At 43.4% G+C, this 26,454-nt stretch overlaps 1 protein-coding gene across 1 annotated transcript in view; it reads left to right on the top strand.

Annotated features, from left to right (window-relative positions):
- The window catches only part of LRP2 (LDL receptor related protein 2), a 140,686-nt gene that overhangs the window by 104,983 nt on the left and 9,249 nt on the right, over positions 1 to 26,454 (top strand). The window contains exons 53-72 of the mRNA XM_083495707.1: positions 1,594 to 1,817; positions 2,548 to 2,725; positions 4,978 to 5,174; positions 6,652 to 6,897; positions 7,738 to 7,866; positions 9,797 to 9,916; positions 10,780 to 10,896; positions 12,471 to 12,587; positions 13,475 to 13,612; positions 14,407 to 14,529; positions 15,729 to 15,857; positions 16,540 to 16,671; positions 17,567 to 17,698; positions 18,767 to 18,910; positions 19,526 to 19,691; positions 20,891 to 21,019; positions 22,222 to 22,442; positions 23,546 to 23,722; positions 25,329 to 25,448; positions 25,544 to 25,634. Coding sequence (XP_083351833.1) covers positions 1,594 to 1,817; positions 2,548 to 2,725; positions 4,978 to 5,174; positions 6,652 to 6,897; positions 7,738 to 7,866; positions 9,797 to 9,916; positions 10,780 to 10,896; positions 12,471 to 12,587; positions 13,475 to 13,612; positions 14,407 to 14,529; positions 15,729 to 15,857; positions 16,540 to 16,671; positions 17,567 to 17,698; positions 18,767 to 18,910; positions 19,526 to 19,691; positions 20,891 to 21,019; positions 22,222 to 22,442; positions 23,546 to 23,722; positions 25,329 to 25,448; positions 25,544 to 25,634 — 3,030 coding nt within the window. The remainder of the gene's footprint in view (positions 1 to 1,593; positions 1,818 to 2,547; positions 2,726 to 4,977; positions 5,175 to 6,651; positions 6,898 to 7,737; positions 7,867 to 9,796; positions 9,917 to 10,779; positions 10,897 to 12,470; positions 12,588 to 13,474; positions 13,613 to 14,406; positions 14,530 to 15,728; positions 15,858 to 16,539; positions 16,672 to 17,566; positions 17,699 to 18,766; positions 18,911 to 19,525; positions 19,692 to 20,890; positions 21,020 to 22,221; positions 22,443 to 23,545; positions 23,723 to 25,328; positions 25,449 to 25,543; positions 25,635 to 26,454) is intronic.

Below are 26,454 nucleotides of genomic sequence, written 5' to 3'. Positions count from 1 at the left end.
CGAGTGCTGCCTTCCTTTTTGTGCTACTTTCCAATGGTCACATGTCAATAGAGGGTGGGGCATGAGGCAGCAAATATTAATCCTACCTTTGTTCTGCTGGCTAGTTTCTACACACACTCTCCCCCCCTCCATCCTCCACCCAGGCGAGCAAGAAGCATTAGCTGAGTTCAGAGGCATCAGACTAAAACACTCACAGCTGGTACATAGAGCCGCCAGTGAGGGGTGTGGCCTGGGATAGTTTTGAGGGCCAGATAAATATGCCAGAGGGGCCACACCAAGCCTCGGGGCCTGTGGTTCCCTAGCCCTGCTGTACATAGCATATAGCTCAGTCTATCGTTTTAATTAATAAAAAAAATATTATTTGTACCCTGCCCATCTGGCTGGGTTTCCCCAGCCACTCTAGTGTTCCAACAGAACACTAAAAACAGAATAAAACTTCAAACATTAAAAGCTTCCCTAAACAGGGCTGCCTTCAGATGTCTTCTGAAAGTCAGATAGTTGTTTATTTAATTATATGAATATGCTGTTTACATTCTTAATGGTGAAGAAGCCTATGGAAAGCACTCTTTGAAATCCCAAAGGCTGGAAACAGATAATATGGAAGTGTTCTTCTTTCCATCAGCAGCTATGGGAAACATGAGACTTGTGGTCTTAGGGATTGTGACTGTTATGTCCCTTATGCCAGTCTATGGGTAGGTAAAACCCATCTTTTTGGGGCCTCTGTACCCAGGGGTATGCCTGGGAACCCTTGGAAAGACAAAGAGGAAATTTCATTTCCCAGTCTCGTTTTTCTGAGGGCTCCAAGCAGGCGTTCCAGCCACTTGTTTACTCGCCAAATGGCTCAGTGGGAGTGGACAAGAATGGAGATCAGAGTAGCTCCTAGATCGGGCCCGGAGGAGCTAAAGTCTCAAAGGCCTACCTTCTTCCCCTCCTTCCTGTCCACTCTAGAATTCTAGGCGAGGGAATCAAAATACTATAATTGCAGATCTGACTGGAGGCCAAGAGGTTGGAGGTTGGGTTTCACCAGTGATTCTTACGCCCAATACTTCACTCCGCACCCCAATATGTTTTCATGCCCCTGATTTTTTTTAATGTCTTCAGTCACATAGACAGTGAAAGGTAAGCAACATAGAAAGTTGGAGATAACAGTTCATTCTTTCTCTAGAGGGTAGTGAGAGGTAATTTGGGAATACAGGAAGTTGCCTTTTACCAAGTCCCTCTAGTTCAATGTTCAACTGGCAGTTGGCTCTCCAGGGTTTCTCGTAGGGGTCTTTGCAAGCTCTACCAGCAGAGACCAAGGAATGAACCTTGGGACCATCTGCATGCAGATCAGATGTTCTCCCACTGAGCTACAGGCCCTTCTGAACTTGAACCTTCATCTTACTAGCATCTTCTGGAGAGAATGCTTAGGGAGGCGTTGTTTTACAACACAGGAGGTGGAACTGAGTGGAGGTAATCAGTTGTGTGAACAGAATGTCTGGGGTTCCATTTGGAGACCCTTGGAAGAACATAGTTGGTTACATTTCTTTTTCACTCGCTCTGAAGCAATAGAAAAAAGTTCAGCATTACCCATGCTTGCTTTTTTTCCTGCAGGTACTCCGATTTAGATGGCCAACACCGTCACACGGTGTACGATGGGACATTACCTCACCCATTTGCAATTACCATTTTTGAGGACACCATCTACTGGACTGACTGGAACACGAGGACAGTTGAAAAGGGAAATAAGTACAATGGATCAGGCAGGGCAGTTCTGGTAAACACCACTCACAGACCTTTTGATATCCACGTCTATCACCCATACAGGCAGCCACTTGGTAAGCAGAGAGGGGAGATGGATCGTGCAAGTTCTAAACTATGGTTTAGTGTTTCCCCTGAATATAGCCAATGTCATCATCTGGGAACCTTGCCTGCCCATGCACTGTTGCACTTATTGTAAAAGGGTAATTGAATTAATTAAATTTGGATGTTTCTTGTCTGTTTTGATCCCAGCAGCCCTATAACAGGGACTAGGAAAAAGCTGCTGGCAGGTTGGTTGTTGTGTTTCTGCTGATGCCGGTCCCTTGCACCTAACTTACAATACCTTGTTATACTTGGCTCAACTTCTTGTTTGACCCTGGATTTGAATCGGCAATGGTTTCTCTTGATAGCATGTTTTAAACTAAACTCCTTCATTGGGTTGAGCCTTGGCTTGCTTGACTCAAGCCCATACTTGTTCTCATGCTCTTCAGAGACCATGGGGATCTCCCCTTCCTTATAATGAAATACTGGGCACAATCCATAGTCCAACCCAGATAACATAGTCAGGGTACATCTGTCCAATAGGCCAAGATACATGTTGCAGTATTACCTTTTGGTACGTTGAATTTGTTGCAAATATGCATCAATAGGAAACAATCCCAGTATTGTTCGTGAATGCAAGTTGACATGTGCCACCAAAGATGAAAGCATTCTTTGCAATTTAAGTGGCAATAGTTTCATTTGTGGGTTGTTCTTTGCCGGGGAATAATTATATTTTCTTCCTCCTGCCCCGTCTTCTTTTGCTAGTAAGTAATCCTTGCGGGACCAACAATGGTGGTTGTTCGCATCTGTGCCTAATAAAAAGTGGTGGTTACGGTTATTCCTGTGAGTGTCCAGATAACTTCATGGTAATACAGTTTGGAAACACAGCTCACTGCCTCCCGATGTGTTCCAGCACTCAGTTCCTTTGTGCAGACAGTGAAAGGTATGCATATAAATCACACATCATTGTTTTACTTGCTTATTTACATCACACGTGAATATTTCCTACATATACGTGTCCTACCTCCAAGGACTCAAATATGGCATTGTTCCTTGCTCTCATTTTATAGTCTTCGTTTGGCTGGGAATTGGGGGGGGGGGTGCAGTAAAACTCCCAATTCAGGAATCTCATTCCACTCCATCACAATTTAGGCAGCAGTGGCTGTATATTAAGACACAAGAACAGGTGAACGAAGCCCAGAGCCTTAATGGAGATGAAGATTGCCCCACCCCGGTAATCAGACCAATCACTTGATGAGCAGAGAAGGGGGTAATAGCCCCCTCCTCAGCTGATTGGTACAGAGAGAGTGTGGAGTGGCCACGCCCATCACTGGCATGTGTCCCACCCTCCCTAGGGTTGGCCAAGGCTGAACGTGGCTCTCAGGCCAAGACAGCTTAGCTATCCCCGCTATGGAGAAAGGTAGGGTAAGAGGGAAGAGTGACTGACGCAAGGTCACCAGCAGAGCTTCAGGGCTGAGTGGGGATTTGTACCTGGGTGTCCCCAGTACTAGTGTGACATGCTAATCACTATGCTGCACTAGCTCTCCCAAGTCTTGGTGGCACTTGGAAGCATAGAATTGGTGAACAGAGGTAACAGACAATAATACAACACTTCTACTTCTCCAGGTTTATGCCCTGTTGCTGCACTTTGCCTTAGTACAGTGGTACCTCGGGTTAAGTACTTAATTCGTTCCGGAGGTCTGTTCTTAACCTGAAACTGTTCTTAACCTGAAGCACCACTTTAGCTAATGGGGCCTCCTGCTGCCGCCGTGCCACTGGAGCACGATTTCTGTTCTCATCCTGAAGCAAAGTTCTTAACCCGAGGTACTATTTCTGTGTTAGCGGAGTCTGTAACCCGAAGCGTATGTAACCTGAAGTGTATGTAACCCGAGGTACCACTGTACAGTGGTACCTCTGGTTGTGAACGGGATCCATTCCGGAGGCCTGTTCACAACCTGAAAAGAGCGCAACCTGAAGTGTCGCAGGTGCGCGGTGCGATTTGGCGTTTCTGCACATGTGCAAGTGGTGAAACCTGAAAGTAACCCTTTTCAGTACTTCTGGGTCGCCGCGGGACGCAACCTGAAAAGATGTAACCTGAAGTGTCTATAACATGAGGTATGACTGTACTTCCTTCCTGTTGCCGCTCCTTTGTCACACCATGGCACTGCCATGTTTAGGGAGGTTTTTAATGTTTGATGTTTTATCGTGTTTTTAATATTCTGTTGGGAGCCTCCCAGAGTGGCTGGGGAAACCCAGCCAGATGGGCGGGGTATGTATGTATGTATGTATGTATAAATAAATAAATAAATAAATAATTCAGCTTACAGCCTGCCATGCTTCTGACAGTCTCCCTCTATCTCTTGTAGTCGTGGCTGTGGCTGGAGAGAGAAAAATGATGGTGGAATGGCACAGTTGCGTGTTGTGCTTCTGCACTTGCTTTGAGGGCACTATACAGTACTACCTTGGTGCTCAAACTTAATCCATTCTGGGAGTCTGTCCGACTCCAGAAACCGTTTGAAAACCAGGGTGTGGCTTCTCATTGGCTGCAGGAGCTTCTTGCACTCAAGCGGAAGCCGCACAGGATGTTTGGGTTCTGAAAAACATTTGCAAACCGGAACACTTCCAGGTTTGTGGCATATGGGAGCCTATTTGTTCAGCAACTAAGCCATTTGGGAACCAAGGTACCACTGTATAAGCAGCTGAGTAGTCCAATTACTTAATCATTAAAGGTGCCCCCAAACCCTCCATCCCCGGGCATCACATTCCTGATCAGAAGACTGTGTAGCTCTTTGAAGGGTGGCCCTATTCACTGAGCATTGCAGCCTTAGCAGTACTTAGGAGAAAAGTACCTGGAAGAAGGATACATGACACTGATAAATTAAAATCTCTGAAATCACCTGTAGTCTATAAATATACATGCCCATACTTGCTGATTGGCTCAAATGCAGTATTTTCTAGGACAAACTCAGTTATGTGGAAGGGCCTACTAAATGCATGCACAAAGCCTTGGGTCAAGAAAACACATTAATTCTTCATGATGGGAATCATCCCAAAGGCTCTTGTGTTTACAATCCTAAGTGTTCTTGCCAGGAAGTGAGTCCCATTGACTTGCTTCCAAATAAACATGACTATAGAATATGTCAAAGGCATTGCCTCTTTGAAATAAACATTATGGCGTCTCTCTCTGTTTTGTAGGTGTATTCCCATATGGTGGAAATGTGATGGTCAGAGAGATTGCCGGGATGGCTCCGATGAACCGCCCACATGCCCTCACAGGTACTGCCAAGTTGGGCAGTTCCAGTGCAATGATGGCAACTGTACGAGTTCCCATTACTTGTGCAACGCCCTGGCAGACTGCCCTGATGGATCAGATGAAGATCGTGTGCTTTGTGGTATGTTGCAAGTGCTAAGTCTCTAAATCGGGGGTCAGCAAACTTTTTCAGCAGGGGGCCGGTCCACTGTCCCTCAGACCTTGTGGGGGGCCGGACCATATTTTGGAAAAAAATAAAAAGAACAAATTCCTGTGCCCCACAAATAACCCAGAGATGCATTTTAAATAAAAGGGCACATTCTACTCATGTAAAAAACATGCTGCTTCCCGGATTGTCCATGGGCCAGATTTAGAAGGTGATTGGGCTGGATCCGGCCCCCAGGCCTTAGTTTGCCTACCCTATGCTCTAAATTAACCTGTTACTCGGTACAGGCAATAACGGGTCTAGAAATTACTTGTTCCATGAAGAGGAAACTAGTATGGTTAAATAACCTGTTAACAAGGCACTCCCGCTAACAAAGATTTTGTTGTCTTGACATGTAGTTTATAGGGCTAGGCGATATCTTGACATATTGTCCAAAAATGGTTTGAAGTCCATATCGTGATATCAGTTTCATAATTTTTGATCTTGCAATATATTGTGAATCATGGTGTATGTTAGGGCTAATTTGATCAGTAGAATATGCGAAATTGCAATCAGTCCAATTAACACACAGCATCAGTACATTACAGTTGAACTCTTGAACCCGGTGACATTGAGATTGTATTTGTATTCTTTAAGCTCACATTATTTTGAGTTATAGTACGTGTTGCATTGAGATATTTAGCATACAGTATACTCTTATTTCATATACAGAGTTGTGATTGATGAGGTATGTTAGGGTTATGCAAAAATCACAATGTGGGGAAAACTGTGAAGCCAGCCACTGCTCTCGATTCCTGCAGCCCCTGTTAACTCTGTCAGCTCAACTCTCCCCTGCCTCCTTCAGGGAGCAGCGAATCATGACGTGTGAAAAACCATTAAGCCAGCCAATACCTCTACATAGCTCCATCTTTATTTCCGATATCATGACATATATTGTATGTATATTGTGATGTTTAGCTGGTGATATATCACGATGTTGAAAACCAGATATCACCCAGTCTTAGTAGTTTACCCAACATATATTATCTCCATGTCAGTCTTTTCTCTGTTTATACAGTGGTACCTCGGGTTAAGAACTTAATTTGTTCCGGTGGTCCATTCTTAACCTGAAACTGTTCTTAATCTGAAGCACCACTTTAGCTAATGGGGCCTCCTGCTGCTGCTGCGCCGCTGGAGCACGATTTCTGTTCTTATCCTGAAGCAAAGTTCTTAACCCGAGGTACTATTTCTGGGTTAGCAGAGTCTGTAACCTGAAGCATCTGTAACCTGAAGCGTCTGTAACCCAAGGTACCACTGTTTAGCACTCCTATTTAGCTAAACAGCAGCATTGCTCAAAATAGGATTTGTTTGTTTTTATCCCTGTAGCAGTTTGGATAAGTGAGAGCATACTGCAATTTCATTTTATTTCATTTTAAAGAAATCTTCTAATACCACAATTACGTTTGCCTTCTAGCCAATCACCAGTGTGAGTCTCATCAGTGGCAATGCGCCAACAAGCGATGCATCCCAGAAGCCTGGCAGTGCGACCGAGAGGATGACTGTGGAGATAACTCGGATGAAGATGCTTCTCATTGTGCCAGCAGGACCTGCCCTCCAGGCCAATTCAAATGTGACAATGGCCGTTGCATCCCCCAATCCTGGAAATGCGACGTGGACAATGACTGTGGGGATAACTCAGATGAGCCGATTCATGAATGCAGTAAGTAGAGCACAGCTTGTGTTGATTGGCTGATGGATTGCTCGTATAGCTCATCCTTCCTCCTTAATGGAAACCAGAGTAGCTAACAAGAAGACAAATGGCAAATTGGTCAGTTGTTTTCCTAATAATAATAATAATGAGAAGGAAGAGGAAGAAGAAGTTTATTATTTGTTCCCTGTCCATCTGACTGGGTTGTCCCAGCCACTCTGGGTGGCTTCCAACAAATATAAAAGCATAATCAAACCTCAAACATAAAAAAAATTCCCTATACAGGGCTGCCTTCAGTTGTCTTCTAAAACTTGCACAGTGGCACCTCAGTTCTCGAACAAAATCCGTTCCAGAAGCCCGTTCGGCTTCCAAAACATTCCAAAACCAAGGTGTGGCTTCCCATTGGTTGCAAGAGCTTCTTGCACTCAGCGGAAGCCACGTCACATGTTCGAGTTCTGAAAAACATTCGAAAACAAAAGCATTTACTTCTGGGTTTTCAATGTTCGAGAACCGAAACGTACAACAATGGAGGCATTCGGGAACCGAGGTTCCACTGTATAGTCATTTATCTCCTTGTCATCTGATGGGAGGGGGTTCCACATACCAATGACCATGGCTACCCTTTATATTTTCTGCCTCAGGCACCAAAACAAGTTTGCAATGTTATCATTTTCATTTTAAGTATAAAAGCCCTTTTGTACATTTAAATATGAATAAATCTGGGGCAGGCCATGGTGTCTGTACATTGTCTATCCCATGTAACACATTCTCTGAAATGTATTTGGCAGCGGTGTGCAGCAGCTGTGGTAAAAAGGCAAAGTATTCAAATGTTGACTCTTCCTTTTATTTCAGTGGGCCCTGCCTATCGTTGTGATAACCACACAGAATTCAGCTGTAGAACAAATTACCGTTGCATCCCGTTCTGGGCTGTATGCAATGGTCATAATGACTGCAGAGACAACAGCGATGAACAAGGCTGCGGTACGTTTTTGGCCTGCAAAATGTACCTGTAAAATCATTGTGTACTTCAGGTGCTGTTCAAGTTGTGAAGCAATGACCTTGGCCAAAATTCCATGCACTTTCATTTATACCTGCTTCACAAATTAGGCTGCAAATGAAGGTGCAATGAAAACCCTGTTAGCAGCATGTCACTCTAATTGATGCTTGTCATTTGATGTAACCTTGGAGGTCACTTACTATAATTACAGTTTTGGCTATACCTGATGTGAATGTCTTGAGTTATCTGAAGCAGTTTTTGGGTCACTGGGTCACACTGTGCAGGCAATTAGTGTTATCTGTACTTGTGAATGGGAAGTGTTTTCTGCATTATTACCATTGCTGTCTTTTCCTTGAACTTCATTTGAAGCATCCATGATGGCTGCACCTAGAGGTGAAAGGATGGTTAGATTTAAACTAAATAAAGATTCCTTTTAGTTAAATCAAACCATTATGCCACCTCTCGTTGCATCCGTTTTGGATGCTTCAAAGGCATCAGAAGAAGGAAAAACCGTAATCATAACAATGTGGCAAAGCCTTCCCTGTTAAATAGGTGTACATTCTGCTTCATAGCTGACGAGGCTCAGATATGTTTTCATGGTCAGCTTGCAACAGTTCATAATGCTTTGTCTAGGAGACAAATTTGCTCCCCACTCACCCCATGCTTGTTAGCTGTTGCCTTCACCTGTAGTTTGAGCCTCCTGGATTTGCTGTTGCCATCATTATTTCTTCTCCTTCAGTGGTATATATTTTGCTTTTGGCAATCCTTAATGTGGTGTTTGTGAACGAATGCTGTATTTGCATGTCACACTAAAACATGGCTTGGTGAGATATGCAAGAACTGGAAGGACAAGCCTCAAGACTAATATGCTTCTTTTCCCTATCTCCTTTCCCTGCACTGCTAGGAGGAGGATTCTGACAGTGTTTACTTTTCGTGTTCCTGAGTCCCAGTTTGTTGTGTGGTCCAGAGATAGTGGTTTGTCTATAATTGTGGTCAGTTTAAACAGTTTAAGCCAGCTTCATAATCCAAGGTTTGAAGATGGCTTGTTTTTAAACTGAAAGTAAATAAATGCTGCTAAAGTAAGCCTTCTTGCTTCACCGGGGCAGGGGGGCAGAGGCTGAAACTCATGGCAGCACCTTCCTCCTCTTGTGCATTTTACTAAACCATGGTTTAGTGTGACAAGAAAATGCAACCAAAAGCTGAGTTGTGCTTGGCAATTGTTTCCAAAATCTAGGTGGTGCTCTTTACAGCTTCTCCAGCATTTTTTAAAAAAATCATTGATGATGATGATGATGATAATAATAATAATAATAATAATAATAATAATAATAATAATAATAATCTATACCCCGCCCATCTGGCTGGGCCTCCCCAGCCACTCTGGGCGGCTTCCATAAAAACCAAAAATACAGTAAAATATCACACGTTAAAAACTTCCCTTAAGATGTCTTCTGAATGTCAGGTAGTTGTTTATCGCTTTGACATCTGCTGGAAGGGCGTTCCACAGGGCGGGCGCCACTACCGAGAAGGCCCTCTGCCTGGTTCCCTGTGGTGATGTGGTGATTGAGAGGTTTGATCAGCTGAGTATACTGAAGGTATACTCAGCCTGGAGGATGATTTTCTAATTTTGGGAAGTCAAATTATTCCACTTTGTGATAGTTATATCACACATTGCAGTGAAAAGCACTCTGTTTACCTTTTGCAAAAGCTAGACACAGGGAGAATACTTGGATTTTGGGAAGCTTTTTCTCCTCTTCCACAAAGTATATATGTTAAGAAGCCGCTTTGAAAACCTTCCTAAATTGCTTGACATTTCATTGTACCACGTCTGCTGTACCTGTTTTCATATTTGAGAATAGCATGTTAGTCTGTGCTGGTGTATTGACAAATTTAAACTGTGTATGTGTGTTGCAGAGGAGATTACTTGTAATCCTTTGGGAGATTTCCGCTGTGATAACCATCGCTGTATCCCGCTGCGGTGGAAGTGTGATGGAGATAATGACTGTGGAGATGAATCTGATGAACAAAACTGCAGTAAGATATTTCCTTCCTTTCCGACTATTGATAGCCTTGCAGCCAAAGGCTGCCTGTTTGAATGGTGCATTTTGCATTAAGGTCGACATGAGGTGCATGTTTTATATTTAAAAATCTTCATGCTTGTACAGTTTTCTCAGGATTAAGGTATGAAGTTAAGTATCACTGTTGGATATTGCTTCATTGTGGGAATCTAGGATTCACCCGTAACATTTAATGGATACCTTTAGGTGTGCATGTGTGTGAAGTTTCACTGCTTACCTATCAGTTGTTGTTGTTTTTTTAAATCCATAATATAAAATCACTCATTACAGGAATAAAACAAATGCTCCTCTAACTTAGGGTAGATATAGATATATAGTGGTTATTTCAGCCCAGTGTTCCCCAAACTTGTGTCTCCATCTGTTCTTGGACTACAACTCCCATCATCCCTAGCTAGCAAGACCAGTGGTCAAGGATGATGGGAATTGTAGGGGGGGGGACAACAGCTGGAGACCCAAATTTGGGAAACACTGTTTCAGCATATCACTAAAAATAGCCATCCCTGTGACAAGTAATTCCCCTTGCAAAATCCATTTCACAAAATCCACCTAAGCAGTAAATAATAAATTCACCGGGCAGTCCTCAACACACTAAAGATAATGAGATGCAATGCCAAGGAGATGACATTTCCAACATTGAAACTGTTATTTTATACTCTTACATACCAGTTCTGTTAACTAGAATTCGGCAAGGATAGCTTAATCAAACCCTTAACCTCCGCTGGGAGTGGGTAAATGGGCGCAGGGCTGAGTTGCTTGTGAAACATCTTAGCATAAAAACACACCCCACGTTTCATGTATGCTGCGTCTCGTTATTGCAAGGTCCCCGTGAGTGCACAGAAAGTGAATATCGGTGTGACAACCTGCACTGCATTCCTTCTCGGTGGATATGCGACCACGACAACGACTGTGAGGACAATTCAGATGAACGGGACTGTGGTGGGTTGTACAATTTGAGCATATTTATTTGTTTGTTTGTTTTAATCCAGCTTGTCTTTCAAGGCATGTTGCCCTCACTTTTACAAATAAAATTTCAAAACACACAATTCCGTAAAAATGGGCATATAAATCATGAAAATACCACAGTTCTTTTAAAAAACAGTAATGACCAGGCAGTATGTATTTCCCTGGGGATAGAATTTGAAACATGTTGGGGTCACCACCATAAAGCCCTGTCTGTGGTCCTAAAGGATTATGCAATAAATTTAATGTCATATTGAAAATATTGTCATGGAATTCTACTCAATATTGATCCAGAGTAGAACTCCAATGTATGTAGAGTAAAAACTTAAGTACATAGCAGGAGTCTCAAAAAATGGACTAGAGGCAATTGTATTTCATCCAGCAGAGCTTTACTGCTACTGAAGGCAAAAGAGCATAATGGTCACAAATCCAATACATTCAGCATTGGCACTGTCCATAAGAAATCCAGTTGCAACAGACTTAACTTACAATAACTTATAATAAGACTAAACCTTAACACTAAGCATACTATGTACAGAACACCACACCGGAAGGAAAAGAGATAGAAAGAGAAAGTGAAACTCAGGCTCCTTCTGGCCTTACTTTTATAGTCAACATGACCTTGACAGAAAATATAACCAGTTTAAGTCAGCTGTACTCAGCCAGCATGGTGTAGTGGTTAAGAGCAGTGGACTCGTAATCTGGTGAACCGGGTTCGCTTCCCCGCTCCTCTACATGCAGCTGCTGGGTCAGTGGCGTAGCGTGGGGGGTGCCAGGGGTGCCGGCCGCACCGGGCGCAACATCTGGGGGGGGGGCGCGCTCGCTGCCTCCGGAGTCGCCGAAGAGCCTCGGGCGCAGGCTGTAGCGGAGCCGCATGTCTCGCGGAACCGCCGAGCTGTGCGCGCGTCCGGGCTGAAGGCGCCCGGCAGGCAGCGGCTCTCAGCGCTCGCCGTGGAGGACGCGCCAGGCAGCCCCTCTTCACAGCCCCGCCTCCGCCGGTGCTGCTGCAGCTGCTGGGCAGTTGCATTTTCCTCGCCTCTCTGCCCCCCTCCTCCTCCGGGCAAGCGGCAACTCGCGGGTTAGGGGGGGCGCAAATTACTTGCCTTGCCCCGGGTTAGGGGGCGCAAATTACTTGCGTTGCCCCGGGTGCTGAGAACTCACGCTACGCCGCTGTGCTGGGTGACCTTGAGCTAGTCACACTTCTCTGAAGTCTCTCAGCCTCACTCACCTCACAGAGTGTCTGTTGTGGGGGAGGAAGGGAAAGGAGATTGTTAGCCACTTTGAGACTCCTTAAAGGGAGTGAAACGCGGGATATCAAGTCCAAACTCTTCTTCTTCTCTGAAGGAATAACCCAAACATCATGAACCTTCTGCTTCTTTCTTTCACACAGAGAAGCTTCCTGAACCCTCTTGAATTCATTAGAATAGGAAAGATCTCTACACATCAGATCAATACTTTCTGCACTAAGAAATGCAAACTGACAAATATGACATTACAAAAGCACTTTTTGTAAAAGAGACATTTTGATGCCAGTCTACTTTACTTTGTAGAACTAAGGACCTGCCACCCAGGTTATTTCCAGTGCGACAGTGGGCATTGCATTGCAGAACGTTTCCGGTGTGATGGAAGTGCCGATTGTCTGGATTTCTCTGATGAAGCAACTTGCCGTGAGTGCCTAGATCTGGGGCAGAAACTTACTGAAATGCCTTATGAACCTCTCCTTTCTGTGGGGCGGGAGAAATGAAACACCTTAGTATTTTTCTTCTTCCGTTAGAAAGATTCCAAGAAACGCTGAATGCTCTCAAGCAGAGCTTAAATAATGATACAGAGTTGTACACAACTAAGTTATACAGTGGTACCTCTGGTTACGGACTTAATTCGTTCCAGAGGTCCGTTCTTAACCTGAAACCGTTCTTAACCTGAAGCACCACTTTAGCTAATGGGGCCTCCTGCTGCTGCCGCGCCACCGCTGGAGCACAATTTCTGTTCTCATCCTGAAGCAAAGTTCTTAACCCGAGGTAATATTTCTGGGTTAGCGGAGTCTGTAACCTGAAGCGTATGTAACCTGAAGTGTATGTAACCCGAGGTACCACTTTATACAGATTGGACCCATTGAAATTAACATGAATGCCTAAGTCCATTAATTGAAATGGGTCAGAGACCGGTAACCTGTAACTTGCTGCCTCCTAAACTGTTTTTGCTGCGTCAGCAGCACCAAAGTGACCTCCCCGGGGTGCAAGCCTGGGCAGTTTGTATGGAGATCATGGGCTATTCAGATGGCAGGACTCACCTCTTGGCCTCACCACTGATGTGGTCCAAAGGGAAGCAGAGCAATACGCTTGGCACCAGCTTGGCTGCAGAAGTTGCCAGAAGGAGACATAACAGGCACCATCCAATCATCTTAGGGATTTCACTCTGGATTTGTGTAGGGTTTATTTACTCCTTATCCTTTTCTTCTCCCGAAGATGCCCCACAAAGCAGTGGGTACAGGTCTGCATAGTATTATGAGGACAAGTAGATTTTGATATTAAAAGAAGGTGTTTCTGTTTTCCAGCCACTCGCTATCCTAACGGCTCGTACTGCCCACGCACAATGTTTGAGTGCAGAAACCATGTATGTATTCAGCCATACTGGAAGTGTGACGGTGACGACGACTGCGGAGATGGCTCAGACGAAGAACTTAACTTATGCTGTAAGCTGGGGGGGGGGGGAGCCTGAATCGACCCCACCTTGAACCCCGCCCCCTACAACTCTCTTAGTGAATGCCAAAGGGCTGGGCATATCAAGCAGGATGCGTTTGAAACAGAGGCTCTTGGTACCCAATTGCTGTGCGATGTCAAAAGATCCTTTTGAAATTCCCCTTGGCTTTCAGAAGCAGTTTGTTATGTGGCATGGTGGGCTGCCCAAAGAGAAACACAAGCCTTTAGATTCTGGCCTGTACATTTCTTACAGAAACTTCAGTGCATATCTAAAGTCCTAACACAGCCAGTGAAATGCAGGCTTTTCCTGCACGTGAAAACTCTTGTTGCCTCTTCCTGGTTTGTCTGTTTCCCCTTTGGAAACTCAAAATGTTTCTGGGCCAGGAGAACCTCACAGAGTTTGCCTATCTTGTGACTGGTTCAGTGGGGCCAATGTGGGTGTAAAGGAACATGATTATTACATTTGGCCTTTTAGCTAGAATTCAGGGATCAGGAATGAGCTCTGGACCCGTGTATTTGTGTTAACACACATCATTTTACATTAGTCAGATGATCTCAAGAGAACCAAGGTACCGAAAGAGAGATGGGAGGAACTCTGGGAGAGTGCAGGATCTTTCAGTCCTTTTGCCCTGATGAAGGCCAGTGCAACACTGGCATTGGTTTAAACATCACAGTAAATCACTGCAGTTTAGGATTGCTGCCTGGCATTTTGATCACCTTTTAAAATAAGCTTTTATATTTGTATCCTATAAACCAAGTTAGAAATCACTGGCCTGTTTTATTTCAGTGGATATTGCCTGTGAACAACCATTCCGTTTTCGCTGTGGGAACAACCGCTGCATCTATAGCCATGAGCTGTGCAACCAAAAGGACGACTGTGGAGATGGAAGCGATGAGAAAGAAGAGCACTGTAGGTCTATCAACGCGCATAACATTCAAGAATTAAGAGATGAATGTGCCTAATGATGATTGACAGTAATTCTAGGTTAAGGCTGCTCTTAGATCCTACTGTTTTTAATGTTTAATTCACAAACATGTTAGCTAGATAAAAAGGAACACGCAGTGGCTTGTATTTTTCAAGAAATATGTCATCATTCCCCAATTACAGTGGTACCTTGGTTTAAGAACAGTGAAGTAGGTGTTTTGGTTTGTGAACTTTGCCTTGGAAGCAGAACATGTTCCGCTTCCTGTTGAGTGTAAATTGAGTCCCCCGCTGCTATGGGAAAGCACGCCTTGGTTTAAGAACGGACTTCCGGAACGAATAAAGTTTGTAAACCAAGGTACCACTGTATTCAGTACCAGTAGTATGAATATACTGTAGACCTTTATAGCCATGAATGAAACATGGGCTCATCCATACTGTCATTCAATGTGGATAGTACCTCCATGAATTCTCCGTTGTCTATATGAAATTCTCCTCTAGTTCACTACTTCCTCATACTTTCCACTCCCTCAGTGTGGGTTTTCTCATAACCTCTCATTTTCTGAATATCCCTGATATGATAAAAAAAATCTGGATCAAAGGAGGGGAAAATATGGGAAGGCAGTGATTTCAGATACAGACATTAGATGTGTGTGATATGAATAAGTAAGCTACAGGGATGCTGTTGAAGTTCTGTATGCTGAGCTCTGAGAGAGGAACTGAAACGAAAGACAAGCTTTGACAGCGCCTGGATTCTTTAGTGGCTCAGATTAAATCTGAGCTGGGGAAGAATTGCCTGATTCTCAGGCTAACAGGTGCTTTGCACAACCATGAGAGAAATACCTCCCGGATGAGCAAAGGCTTTGTAAGCCAGGGATCGGGGGTGGGGTGGGGCTTTAGCAGCCAGAGCCTGAGCACACTCTGAGCTCTGGCAGCATGCATGCTCTTCAGCCTAACAGTAAATGAAGCCCAACTCTGGAATTTCCCTGTGAGTGTCTCTCAAGACCGGACAGGTAGCTTTAACGGTATTGGAAAGACAAAAGCTGAGATGTGTGGGGGAGCCCACCACAGGGGATTGGGCCAAGTTGCCCTAACACAGTTTGTATAACAACGTCTGCAATATGCATGCTATAAAATGTGCTATATGTTTGTGTGAGGAGGTATGTGTGTGCATTATCTTCATGCAGGCAGAGAACCCACTCCTAAGCCTTGCACTACTGAGGAATTCAAATGTGGCAATGGAAACTGCATCCCACTACACTACGTATGTGATAATTATGACGATTGCGGGGACCACTTTGATGAATTAGGCTGCAGTAAGTACCACAGTAGCTTGCACTGAGTTCAAACTGTATGTTTGTTATGGGGAGGAAAACCAATGTTGAGGTGAGAGCTTTGCGTGTGCCCGTGTTATTGGGAAACGTTGAGAAATCCTCGGGAACAGAATAAATCCTGGAATGCAAACCCAGCCTTCTTCCTCCCCCAGTCCTCTGTACTTGATACCTGATGTGCGTGCCTCCCTCACTCCTTCCACCTTCTCATCTGTTTCCACCCCTCTTCTTTGATGTTCGCTGCAGTGATGGTCCTAAGGTAGCTGAAGGGCTGGGTGAGCCCCTTCCATCCACGACACAACTCAAAGAACATGTGAGCTAAAGCCCACATGATCCCACAGAAGAAAAGGATGCCAGAGCATCCCTACATTACTGGCATATTTTGCTTAGGCCAGCTGTGAAGGAGGAAAGGTCCTATCGGCCTCTATTTGTAAAGAATTTTAAACCGTGGAGGAAAACAGGCCCTTGGAATGTTCCTTAATAGTTCAAAACAACAACAAAAAGTCAGCAGTTTCAAGAGATTTCAGGAGTTCAGTAGATCTGAATTATTATTATTATTATTATTATTATTATTATTATTATTATTATTATTGAGGACCAGAGGTGAGGGAGAAATTTGTTTCAGTTTCTCATTAAAATGCAACCTATGTTTTGTTTTGTTCTTTAGATTCTGGAACGGGTAGGACCTGTGCTGAAAATATCTGTGAACACAACTGTACCAACTTAAGCGAAGGGGGATTTATATGTACCTGCAGACCTGGATACAGCCCCAGTGAACTGAACAGAAATACCTGTGATGGTACCTTTCATCTTGAAATAGATTTCTATCTCCAAATTGCTCAGCTTTAATAAACTCTCTCATCATTTTCATTATGGCACTGCTAAAACATTCTGTGCCAGCTCTCTAAGCATCTCATCACACTGAGATGTTTTGCTTATTTATGTGGAATCCTATTTTTCTCATAGCATTTAGGTGCAGGTTCCTAAAACATTTTAGATAACTTAACCGCCTTAATGCCTTGGATCTCATTGTTTTTCTCTCTCCCTTGTGTTGCTCTTTGGAGCCTAACCAGTTAGGGTGATACTTCTCTGTGTGATGGATTGCTGGTGTAGGTTTCCTCTTCAAACCTGTGAAGACACATTTTCTTTGGAATGGCTACTGTAGTTTCTCACTGAAAAGCAGTGTCTGCTTGCAGAGTGCATTGGATTGGATCCAAAGAACAATGAATGGAATAAAATGTCTGTGCACATACGTCTTTACAGGCTCCCACAGTATGGCTACCGCGGCTGTCATTCTTCTTAATGTTGCGTTATGCACAAAAAGATAAAACATGTTCCATTCTTGTAAGCTCATAGTCTGAATATTCATAAAATGAGGGAGAGAAAAGAGGAAGGGGGAAGATAAAGGAAAGAAGAAAATTGGAATGGACCATGGTAAAAAGGAAAAAGGAAATAGAAAAGGCAAGAGAGAGAAAATGAGTTGAATATTGGGCAGGGATGGACCCAGAACTTAGGTGCCTGGGCTTAAAAAGAAAAGGACCTGAGCAGAGCAAGGGAGACAAGAAAGAGAGTCAAGAGAAGCTAAAGAGGCCCATTCCTGTGATAAAAAGATTGATACATTATATAGGCCTTTGCTGCGACAACATGGCAGTTATTTTGTCATTAAGTTTATAATACTTTCTCTTTGCCTTCAGACATTGACGAGTGTGAGATCTTTGGAACATGCCCCCAGATTTGTAAGAATTCCAAAGGAAGCTACGAGTGTTTCTGTGCAGAGGGATTCAGATCTGTTGGGGATCAGCAAGGAGACCAGTGTGCTGCCAGTGGTAAGCTCAGCCAGCATTTCCATTAGAGCCAAATTAAATTAAAACTAAGCACCATGAACTGTCTTCTGAAACAAGTCTTATTCTTTTCTTGGCCACCATGCTGCATTGCATTGCTGTCTGTTGTCTTCTGCTCGCTTCTTCCCAACTCATTTGTGTAGAATCATGATTGTAAGGCTCAGTAAAACCATTTGACTGCTGTTATGCCGCTGAATCTGAAAACAAACCAGAACTTATCTGTGACATCTTCAGTGTCCTGTCTCTTGTCCTCACAGATAGCCTTGCACATTTCCAGAGAACAAAAGGGCTGTTCATGATGTAGCTGGTTGTCATCAAGAGAAAATTAGCTGTAGTAATTTCTCTAAAGGCAGATTATATTGATATAAATCAAAGACACTTTGCTGACAGACTGTCATGTATGGTTCATGGACCATAAAAAATAAAATAAAATAATTGTCCAGTAGCACCTTGGAGACCAACTAATACTACTAAAATAAATAAATAAAGTTAACTGGAATTCAACTGGTGTCTAAAAGACCACAATATAGGTGGCCAGCCAGCCATTCCTCAGAGTGTATTCTACCGTCAGGACATCACCACTCAAAAAAATGCCCTGTCCATAGTGCCCTGTTTTTCGAGCATCTTCGTGCCGTGTGGCAAGGTACTTTTGAAACTGAGGCAACTTTTGAAAGCTGTTTGTGTTACTGTACAGGGGACTGCTATTGTAAGATAAAATGGGTCATCCAATTTCATTAGGTCTGCACAAGTGACTGATATAAAAACAATGTTTTGGATCTTGACATCCTTCACCTTTGAAGAAGGTTTGAAGAAACCTGCTACCAAGTAGAACTAGGGATAGCAAGGATTTAAAATCCATAGCAGGGGAAACATTGAATATTTGCAGAATGGCCTCTAAATTTTACAGTCCAAAGTGGTCCAAGAGTTTCAGAAAAAAATGTTTTCTTCAAAATGGAAGCAGAAACTTTGACACATCAGTTATTTACCCTGAATTCCCTCATGGAAAGAATTGCTAAACACAAGAGTGACAAAATGTATTAACTGTCTTTTCAGGTAACCCACCAATATTACTCCTGCCTGACAACGTCCGCATTCGAAGGTATAATATGTCATCTGAGCAGTATTCTGATTATATTGAAAATGAGGAGCACATCCAAGCCATAGACTATCACTGGGATCCTGAGGGGATAGGCCTCAGTGAGTATATTTGCTTTTTTCCCCCGGCTATCCCTCAGCTAACTAAAAAAGAAGGTTCTTTTTTTAATCTGGCCTCAGGAACAAAAGTAATGGGTGGAATTCAACAGTACTCTAATTGGGGTATGTTAGCAGGAGCTGAGGTCCACTTGTGCAACAGGACTTTATCTCTTTCCCCTGCATGCCCCCTCCCATGCCCCCCTAAGCCTGCGTTTCCCCCTAAGCCTCCAGAGCAGATTTAGGGGGCACGGATGAGAAGGGGAGGGATGGAAAGTCCTGTTATGTGAGCAAACCTTGTTCCACACGCACAGCAGCTTTGTTAATTAAATATTTTGAGGGGATTCAACTTCACACATAGCCATCTCCCTGTTACCTGTTTCTGAGTCTCCTCTCTGGGATATAAAGTTATTGGGTCTCTAGGACACTATGGGGTTCCCCTCATTAAAAGTGCCCGTTTTAGATGCTAGTCAGGATTTGGGGCAATTCACTTATATTTCGCCTTATAGCTGCAACAGAAGCACTGCATGACCTTAGGGGAGTAAGGTCTCTTGACCTGAGTAAATGACGAATTGTTTCTAATGGCAGAAAAAAGGAAAGTGATCTCTGAACTTTCCACAGGTGTCATATACTACAGCATTATGGGGCGTGGTTCAGAATTTGGTTCCATCAAACGTGCCTATATCCCCACATTTGAAAGCAGCGGAAATAATCCCGTGAAAGAAGTTGACTTGAACCTGAGATACCTGGTCAGTCCCGTTGGTTTAGCTGTGGATTGGATTGGGAGGTAAGCGCAAAAGCTGAATAAAAATGGTTCGGAAAACCTTATTCACCTTTGAACGTATATATAAATATATGAATGTTTTCCCCCAGCCTGGTACCCACCAGATGTTGGGACTACAATACCCATCATCCTTGAGCTTTAGCAATGCAGCTTGAGGCTGATGGGAGTTGGAGTCAAAGGCCAGGCTGGAAGAGCTTGATAATAGAGTAACCTTTTTGGTTAAAAGTCCTGGACTCATTCAGAACATGTATGTCCCAACCATCAGTGCAGGTGCTCATCTAGGGTACTCTACCTGTTTTGAAACAGATTGATTTCTGACCTTTAGCTTCTTTTAATTATTATTAATGCCCTTTTGTCCAGTGCTAGGGAACCACTAATTAAACCTTTCCCAGACCTCAGAGGCTGCCGTGTTGGGCAACCCATGTGCACTTTACCAGGTGTACGGCATCAAGCATGAGAAACTTGAAGCCATGGCCAAAAGGAAGAGTCAGGAGCACAACTCTTCCCCCTCCCCCCAATGCATCTAAATGGCAGCATATTTGGAATTTGGCATCTTTTTTTCTTTAACCCTCCACTATGCCAAATTCACACAAAAAGGTGCCACATTAAAAAAGCAGTGACTTTTTGATGAAAAGGAAGAATCAGGAGCACACTTTACAGCTCTAGCTTAAAATCAGACACAGCTTGAATTAGCACCTCTGATGTTTTTTTCCTTTGAAGTTGGGCCATTGTGACATCGGGTGATTGACAGATGAACCGGTCTGTACCCACAAGTGGTCTGCAGGGGGGAGAATCCCATCAATCAGATCCTATTGCTTTAGATCTGATATCTCTTTCAGATCTAATATCAGTTCTTTTGTGAGCTCCAGAAACCAGGTTTTGAATCCCAACAATGTAATTTAATAAGTGAAACAACTTTAGCTCATGAAGTGGGATTTCTCCATGCCTACCCAAATTTGTTCCAGGGGACTGAGAGGGAAACCCGGAGCAAATAGGGGGATTAGAACAAGGGGATTTACATCTCTCACACAGCAACCATAAACTCGTGTGCATTGTATCACATTTATTTGGCATTGTCTCTGAATTTTTGGCATTTTACTACTGAATATTTTTTAAAGGCCTTTCCCATACACTGTTAGTGGATGTTGACAAAATACACAGTTCATTTTTTATTTTAAAAAAAGTGATTGGATCTCAACTAGGCACCTTTACTGGACTGATTCCGGGACAAATCGAATAGAGGTGGCAAAGCTTGATGGGAGATACCGAAAGTGGCTCGTCTACTCTTCGCTGGACCAACCAGCAGCTATTGCTGTCAACCCCAAACTTGGGTAAGCATTTTGGCAGCTGAAAGCATGAATATAAACGAAAGGAGATGCTGCATGAACTGTCTAAAATATCTAATGAATAGGAAATATCTAATGCACCATAATATCTATATTCTATATGTTACCTGAAATACTTTGAATAACTAGCAGAGGTTGCGATGGGCAAATGTCACAAGACTTCTTGTGGTTATTGTTATGTCACGACTGGAAGCAGAGACAGACCTCAGTAAAGTGGGGCAGATGGTTTCCCTCCCCTCTGTTGTTGGAACCCTTGTGCTGAATTCTGCTGTTTTCTCTTTACAACTGAACTGATAAATACCTAAAGTCACTAGTTACACTCCAATTACATATAACAAGCAGTACATCAGTTCGGGGTTAACTGTGTTGCACGATAATTGTTTTAGCGCAGCTGATAGCTTTCTCATCAGCAGATGGTCGTAAAAATGGGCATAAAAAGCAAGCAGCATGTAAACAAACAAACAAAATAGGCCACAATGAACCCTTACATTGTGGGAAAGTTTCAAAAGCAAATCATCCTCATATTGATGTGCTCTAGTAGCTTTTTACTTTGCCTAGGTATTGGGCTCCACTGTTTGTGCCTTGGCAAAGTCCACATAGCTTAGAAACAGCAAGCATAATTAGTGTCTGTCTGAGTTATTGGCGCCAATCTCCTCTGATGGGAGTCACTGTTATCATTTTAAAGGGAATATTTATCAATGTAAAATGAAAAAGCACATTGTAAAGAAATAGTTTAACGGGGAATTATTGGTGGAAAACACAAAAGAGAGAAAAAGAGAATGGTTCTTAGAAGCAAAAAATAATTTCATGACACAGAGAGAGGCAATCGTTTGGATATTTTGCTGTGAAAACCATTGTCTTGATTTTAGGTACATCGTAATCTTACTTACAGGGTTGCGGAAAGGATAAAAGAGACAAAGAAATACTGTAGAAATAATCAATAAAATGAAATGCATCAAGAACAGATAAACAGAGCCGTGTACACACAATATGAAATAAAGTTGGATAGCTACAAAAGGACTCTGGAGCATATTTCTCTGAGGGAAAAAGTGGTCAGCCATGAACTGCCAAGTTCCTACCAACTTGATTCTCATTTCATGGAGATTTCTCTCTTTTTCTGCATAGTGTTTGTGTGCTTTGCTATGTTATATCTAACCATCTAAAAATACCGATTCTGCTTTCCTCAGGCTAATGTATTGGACTGACTGGGGAAGGCAACCCAAAATTGAAAGCGCCTGGATGGATGGGCAACAGAGGCAGACGTTGGTCTTTGAAGACCTTGGTTGGCCAACTGGCCTTTCAGTTGATTATTTGAACAATGACAGAATCTACTGGAGTGATATGAAGGAAAACCTAATTGAATCAATGAGATTTGATGGAACAGACAGGAAGACTGTTCTTCATGGACGTATGTATATGAATATGGACTGAGACAATTTTAATCAAAGTTTTCCCCAAGATACTTGGAGACTAACTATGGTGGCAGATGGCTGGGGACAGGGTGGTTATTATCGATGAAGTAAGGGACTTGCACTATTACAGTTACTCAAACTGGGGACCTTGGGCCACTTTCAAGTGGCCCTCTGTGTCATAGCCAGCTCAGTGCCACCACACTTGACAACACCACTCCCTAACCTCGGTGCTTTTGGTTCAACCAATGCCAGTACCAATAACTTCTTGTAAAGGTGTGGCCAGGAAACAGAGAAGTGGGGGGAAGGTCTCTCCACTGAGGGAAAGTTGCCAAAGGAGGTGAGGTGTTGAAGAAAATGAGGTATTAGTAGTAGTGTAAATTGGGGATAGAAAGCAAGGGTATAAGAAGGGAAAGCTTTTCCATAAGGAGAAAGTGAATGTGAAGGGAACAAGGGAGGAGGGATCAATGAAACATGCAGTTTGCAGTGAGTGTATGGGAACAGGTCCAAGTTGAACACTGAAAGGAGAATATGAGAAGAAATGGCAGGAGATGGGTAAAACACCCCCAGAGCATATAGCAATGCCTCCAGAGCAAATGTCCGCATTTATCTTGAGGGAAGTTAAGTTGTGTAATCTCTTGCCGCAAGCAAAATGCTGCAACAAATAATTCAGCAATTTTCAAAGATGGATTAGAATGCTGTAGAAAAATATGTCTGTAATTGCCTGCAGATTATGTCAAGCTCTGCTTCTGTTTGCCACTATTTTGTTTGCCTCGGTAACTTTCAGCCAGAGTAGAAAGTTTGAGAACCCCTGCAACAGTATAGATTTGGCAAGTAGTGCAGATTCCTGTGCTCTTTTCATTTGTGAGGAAAAACCTGAAGTCTTTTTGAAAGTACTTCTGGTTTACTTGTGAAATTCCCACAGGTCACTGTGATTTTGCTTCCAAAGCATACATTAATCTCCACTAGAAGGAAAGCTTAGAAAATGGCCATAATATGATGTGGAGGAAGGTATACTTTGGTTTCAAGAATGTTCGTTAGACAAACAACATTGCTCTCCTTTTGCATGTTAACTTACCTACTATTTTATTTCACCGAGAAGTTAGCAGCCCGTACAGCCTTGATGTCTTCGAGGGTCACCTATACTGGATATCTAAGGAAAGAGGGGAGGTCTGGAAAGAAGACAAATTTGGGAAAGGAGAGAAAGTAAAAATGCTGACTATAAACCCTTGGCTTACTCAAGTCCGTATCTATCACCAGCACAGATGCAATCAGTCAGGTAATTGCCAGCCTTGTATAGTGCATCATCTATGAATCTTTGCTTTTTAAAGTAGTTATATTTTATTAAGGTGATTTCAATTAAAAGAAATAAAGTGATACAGAAAAAAGAAGGAAAAGTGAGAAGGAGCAAACAACAAAGATACATATAAAAGTGAAAATATGCAGAAAAAAGCATACATTCTTGTATACATTGGAATAGTTTTATTGCCCTAGTGCTTATGTAAATGTTAATAGCCTACAACAACTCTCCGCTCATGATATTGGTGTTTCTGAAAGCATAGAACTGGTGCTGGCCAGAGTCCTCATCAAGTGAGCTGTTGAATAAGCCTTTCTGGTTGAACTGTGAATTAAGCCTTCTCCCTTTTCCTGTTTCCACTGTACACAATTTTCTCCCCTTCGTGATATGGTGTTGTTATGGTTCTTCATGGCACAAACGGAGAATAGGAAGGAGAGGTGGAGTTCAATAAAGGAGGGGCTATTTCCTCTGGGTGAGGCACTTCTGTTTCTCCTGTGGCCCCTGGAAAGCTGCCCACGATGGAATGTGGCCCTTCAGATGAGACAGATTCCACATGCCCAAAAGAGAAGGTCATTACTGTCCATTTTAAGAGTTTCTGCTCACCTGTCTGGGGAGAAAGGGCAAAGTGGGAATTGGCCTTTGCCCACAAAATGAATGATGGGCGTGGTTGAATACTGAGCACACATGTGCATGGACAGAGGCTTCCCACCTTGTGCAGCAGCACCATTTTGGAAGGGTGCTCTGCATACAAAGCTTCTCATGATTCAGTCATTAAACCAATAACTGGAAGAAAATAACGGCATCGTATTTCTTAAAACATCCAAGAAAGCTGGTTGTGAGCCAGAGAGGAAGCATGTTGTTCCCATTTTATTACTGCAATATATCATTTGTACATCATGCTCCTCTCCTGGCAGAGGCAGTAATGAATTCACCTGCCTGCCTGCATCGCCCATCTCAGGCATGGACTATTTTGTAGCTGCCCTTGCCATTTGGGGCTCTGTAGGGGAGGACAGGAAATAGCATGTATTAGGAGTGTAGTTAAAACAGCAAGACACTACCCGAGGTGTATGCCATGGATAGAAATGGGGCAAAACACTCAAGGTGCTCTTCAGACACATTAATCTTGTAGTGCCTGCTTCTGTCCCAGGAGGTTGGCGCCAACTTAATTCTTCTAGGAAATTAGGCTTGCCTGGTGCTCCCTGTTCCTTTCTCTTCCCCTCTTATGCAGCCTTCCTTCCCTTCCTATGAGCTTTGTAACTTAACTACGGTTTGCATTTTGACTGCCTGTGTTTTCACTAACCACTGTTAGTGAAGCATCTGTTTCTGGTCATGGCTGCAAACTGTGGCTTGGCGCTAACTGCGAATGACAGAAACACCAGTGCAGAGATAACATGACCGATTGGTTCAAAAACTGACAGGGAGGGAGAATGTCTTCGTGAGAGGGGGAGAGACAAGTTTGCAAGTCTATGGAGCAGCACTGTGTCTTCATTGAGTCTACATATCCCCAACCTAGTTCTCTTGTCTGATTGGAAGGATCCCATTAGCTCTCCTAAAAGATCTTCAGGTGTGTCTTTGTTTATCATTACAGTGTCCAATCCATGCAAGGATGTCTGCAGCCACCTCTGCTTGCTGAGACCTGGAGGATACACCTGCGCATGCCCACAAGGAGCTCGTTTTGTGGAAGGCAGTTCGACAGAGTGCGATGCAGGTAAAGAAATGGTGGAAATAATTGGAGATTGATAAGGTGCTTTATGTTTCACAGAGTACATAAAGACGATTAACACATGCTTTCCATTTTTATAGCCATTGAATCTCCTCCTACGATGCCTCCTGCCTGTAGGTGCATGTATGGAGGGACATGCTACATTGATGAAAGTGGGCTTCCTAAATGCAAGTAAGTCTATATGGAAGGGCCAGGTGAGATTTGTAGCACATGAAGATCTGCTCTTTATAACATCACCAAAGTCTGCAAGCGAAAAGAGATGCTCATTACAAAATTTCCCTACCCTGCCTTTCTCCAGTATGCACTCAAGACGACTCGCAAACAATGTACACCAGTCACATACTCACATCCTGCTGACACATGAACAGCATTAGTCTGATGGGCGAGCTATATGCATACATGCCGTATAGTGCTTCCTCCATGGAAGCAGGAACCCTGGTCAGCCAGAGCTTCTGTTTATTTGGAATTCTATTGGGTGCCCATTAACAAAGTGCAGAATCCATCACCATAGAGGGAACCCCACGCATCTACGTATTCTCAGACTGGTCCTGATCTTGCATTGGCCAGGGCGCATCATGGCCCGCATATATGTCAGTGGCCATGGGAGCTGGTCTAGTCAGTGTTTTCTTGATAGCCTCTTCATGTATTCAGTGCTCATGGGTACCGAAAACCAGAATCAATGAGCATCAGCCCCACTGATGAGCTGTATCCATTGCTGGGTTGTGCCATTTCAAGCTGCAGGTGGAAGGGGTGTGTGGAATGTTTGAATGCTTCCTCATCCCACAGCACACATTCAAAACTTAACACATTGGGGCGAAAGCTGTAGGGTATCCCCTTTTCTAGCTTTGAATTTGCATGGAGTAAATTATAGGAGGGGAAGCAGTCTGAAATGGTACAGCCCAAGAACAGATACTCACCTCAAATGAGGCTTTTGCTCATTGTAGCTCTTAAGACCTCATTCTAAAGGTGTTTGTAAAGCTGAATATCTGCT

The sequence above is a fragment of the Podarcis liolepis genome, assembly GCF_965112155.1.
Source record: "Podarcis liolepis genome assembly, chromosome: 1".
Taxonomy (NCBI): domain Eukaryota; kingdom Metazoa; phylum Chordata; class Lepidosauria; order Squamata; family Lacertidae; genus Podarcis; species Podarcis liolepis.
Note: the sequence above shows the minus strand (reverse complement) of the source record. Positions and strands in the feature narration are given on the sequence as shown.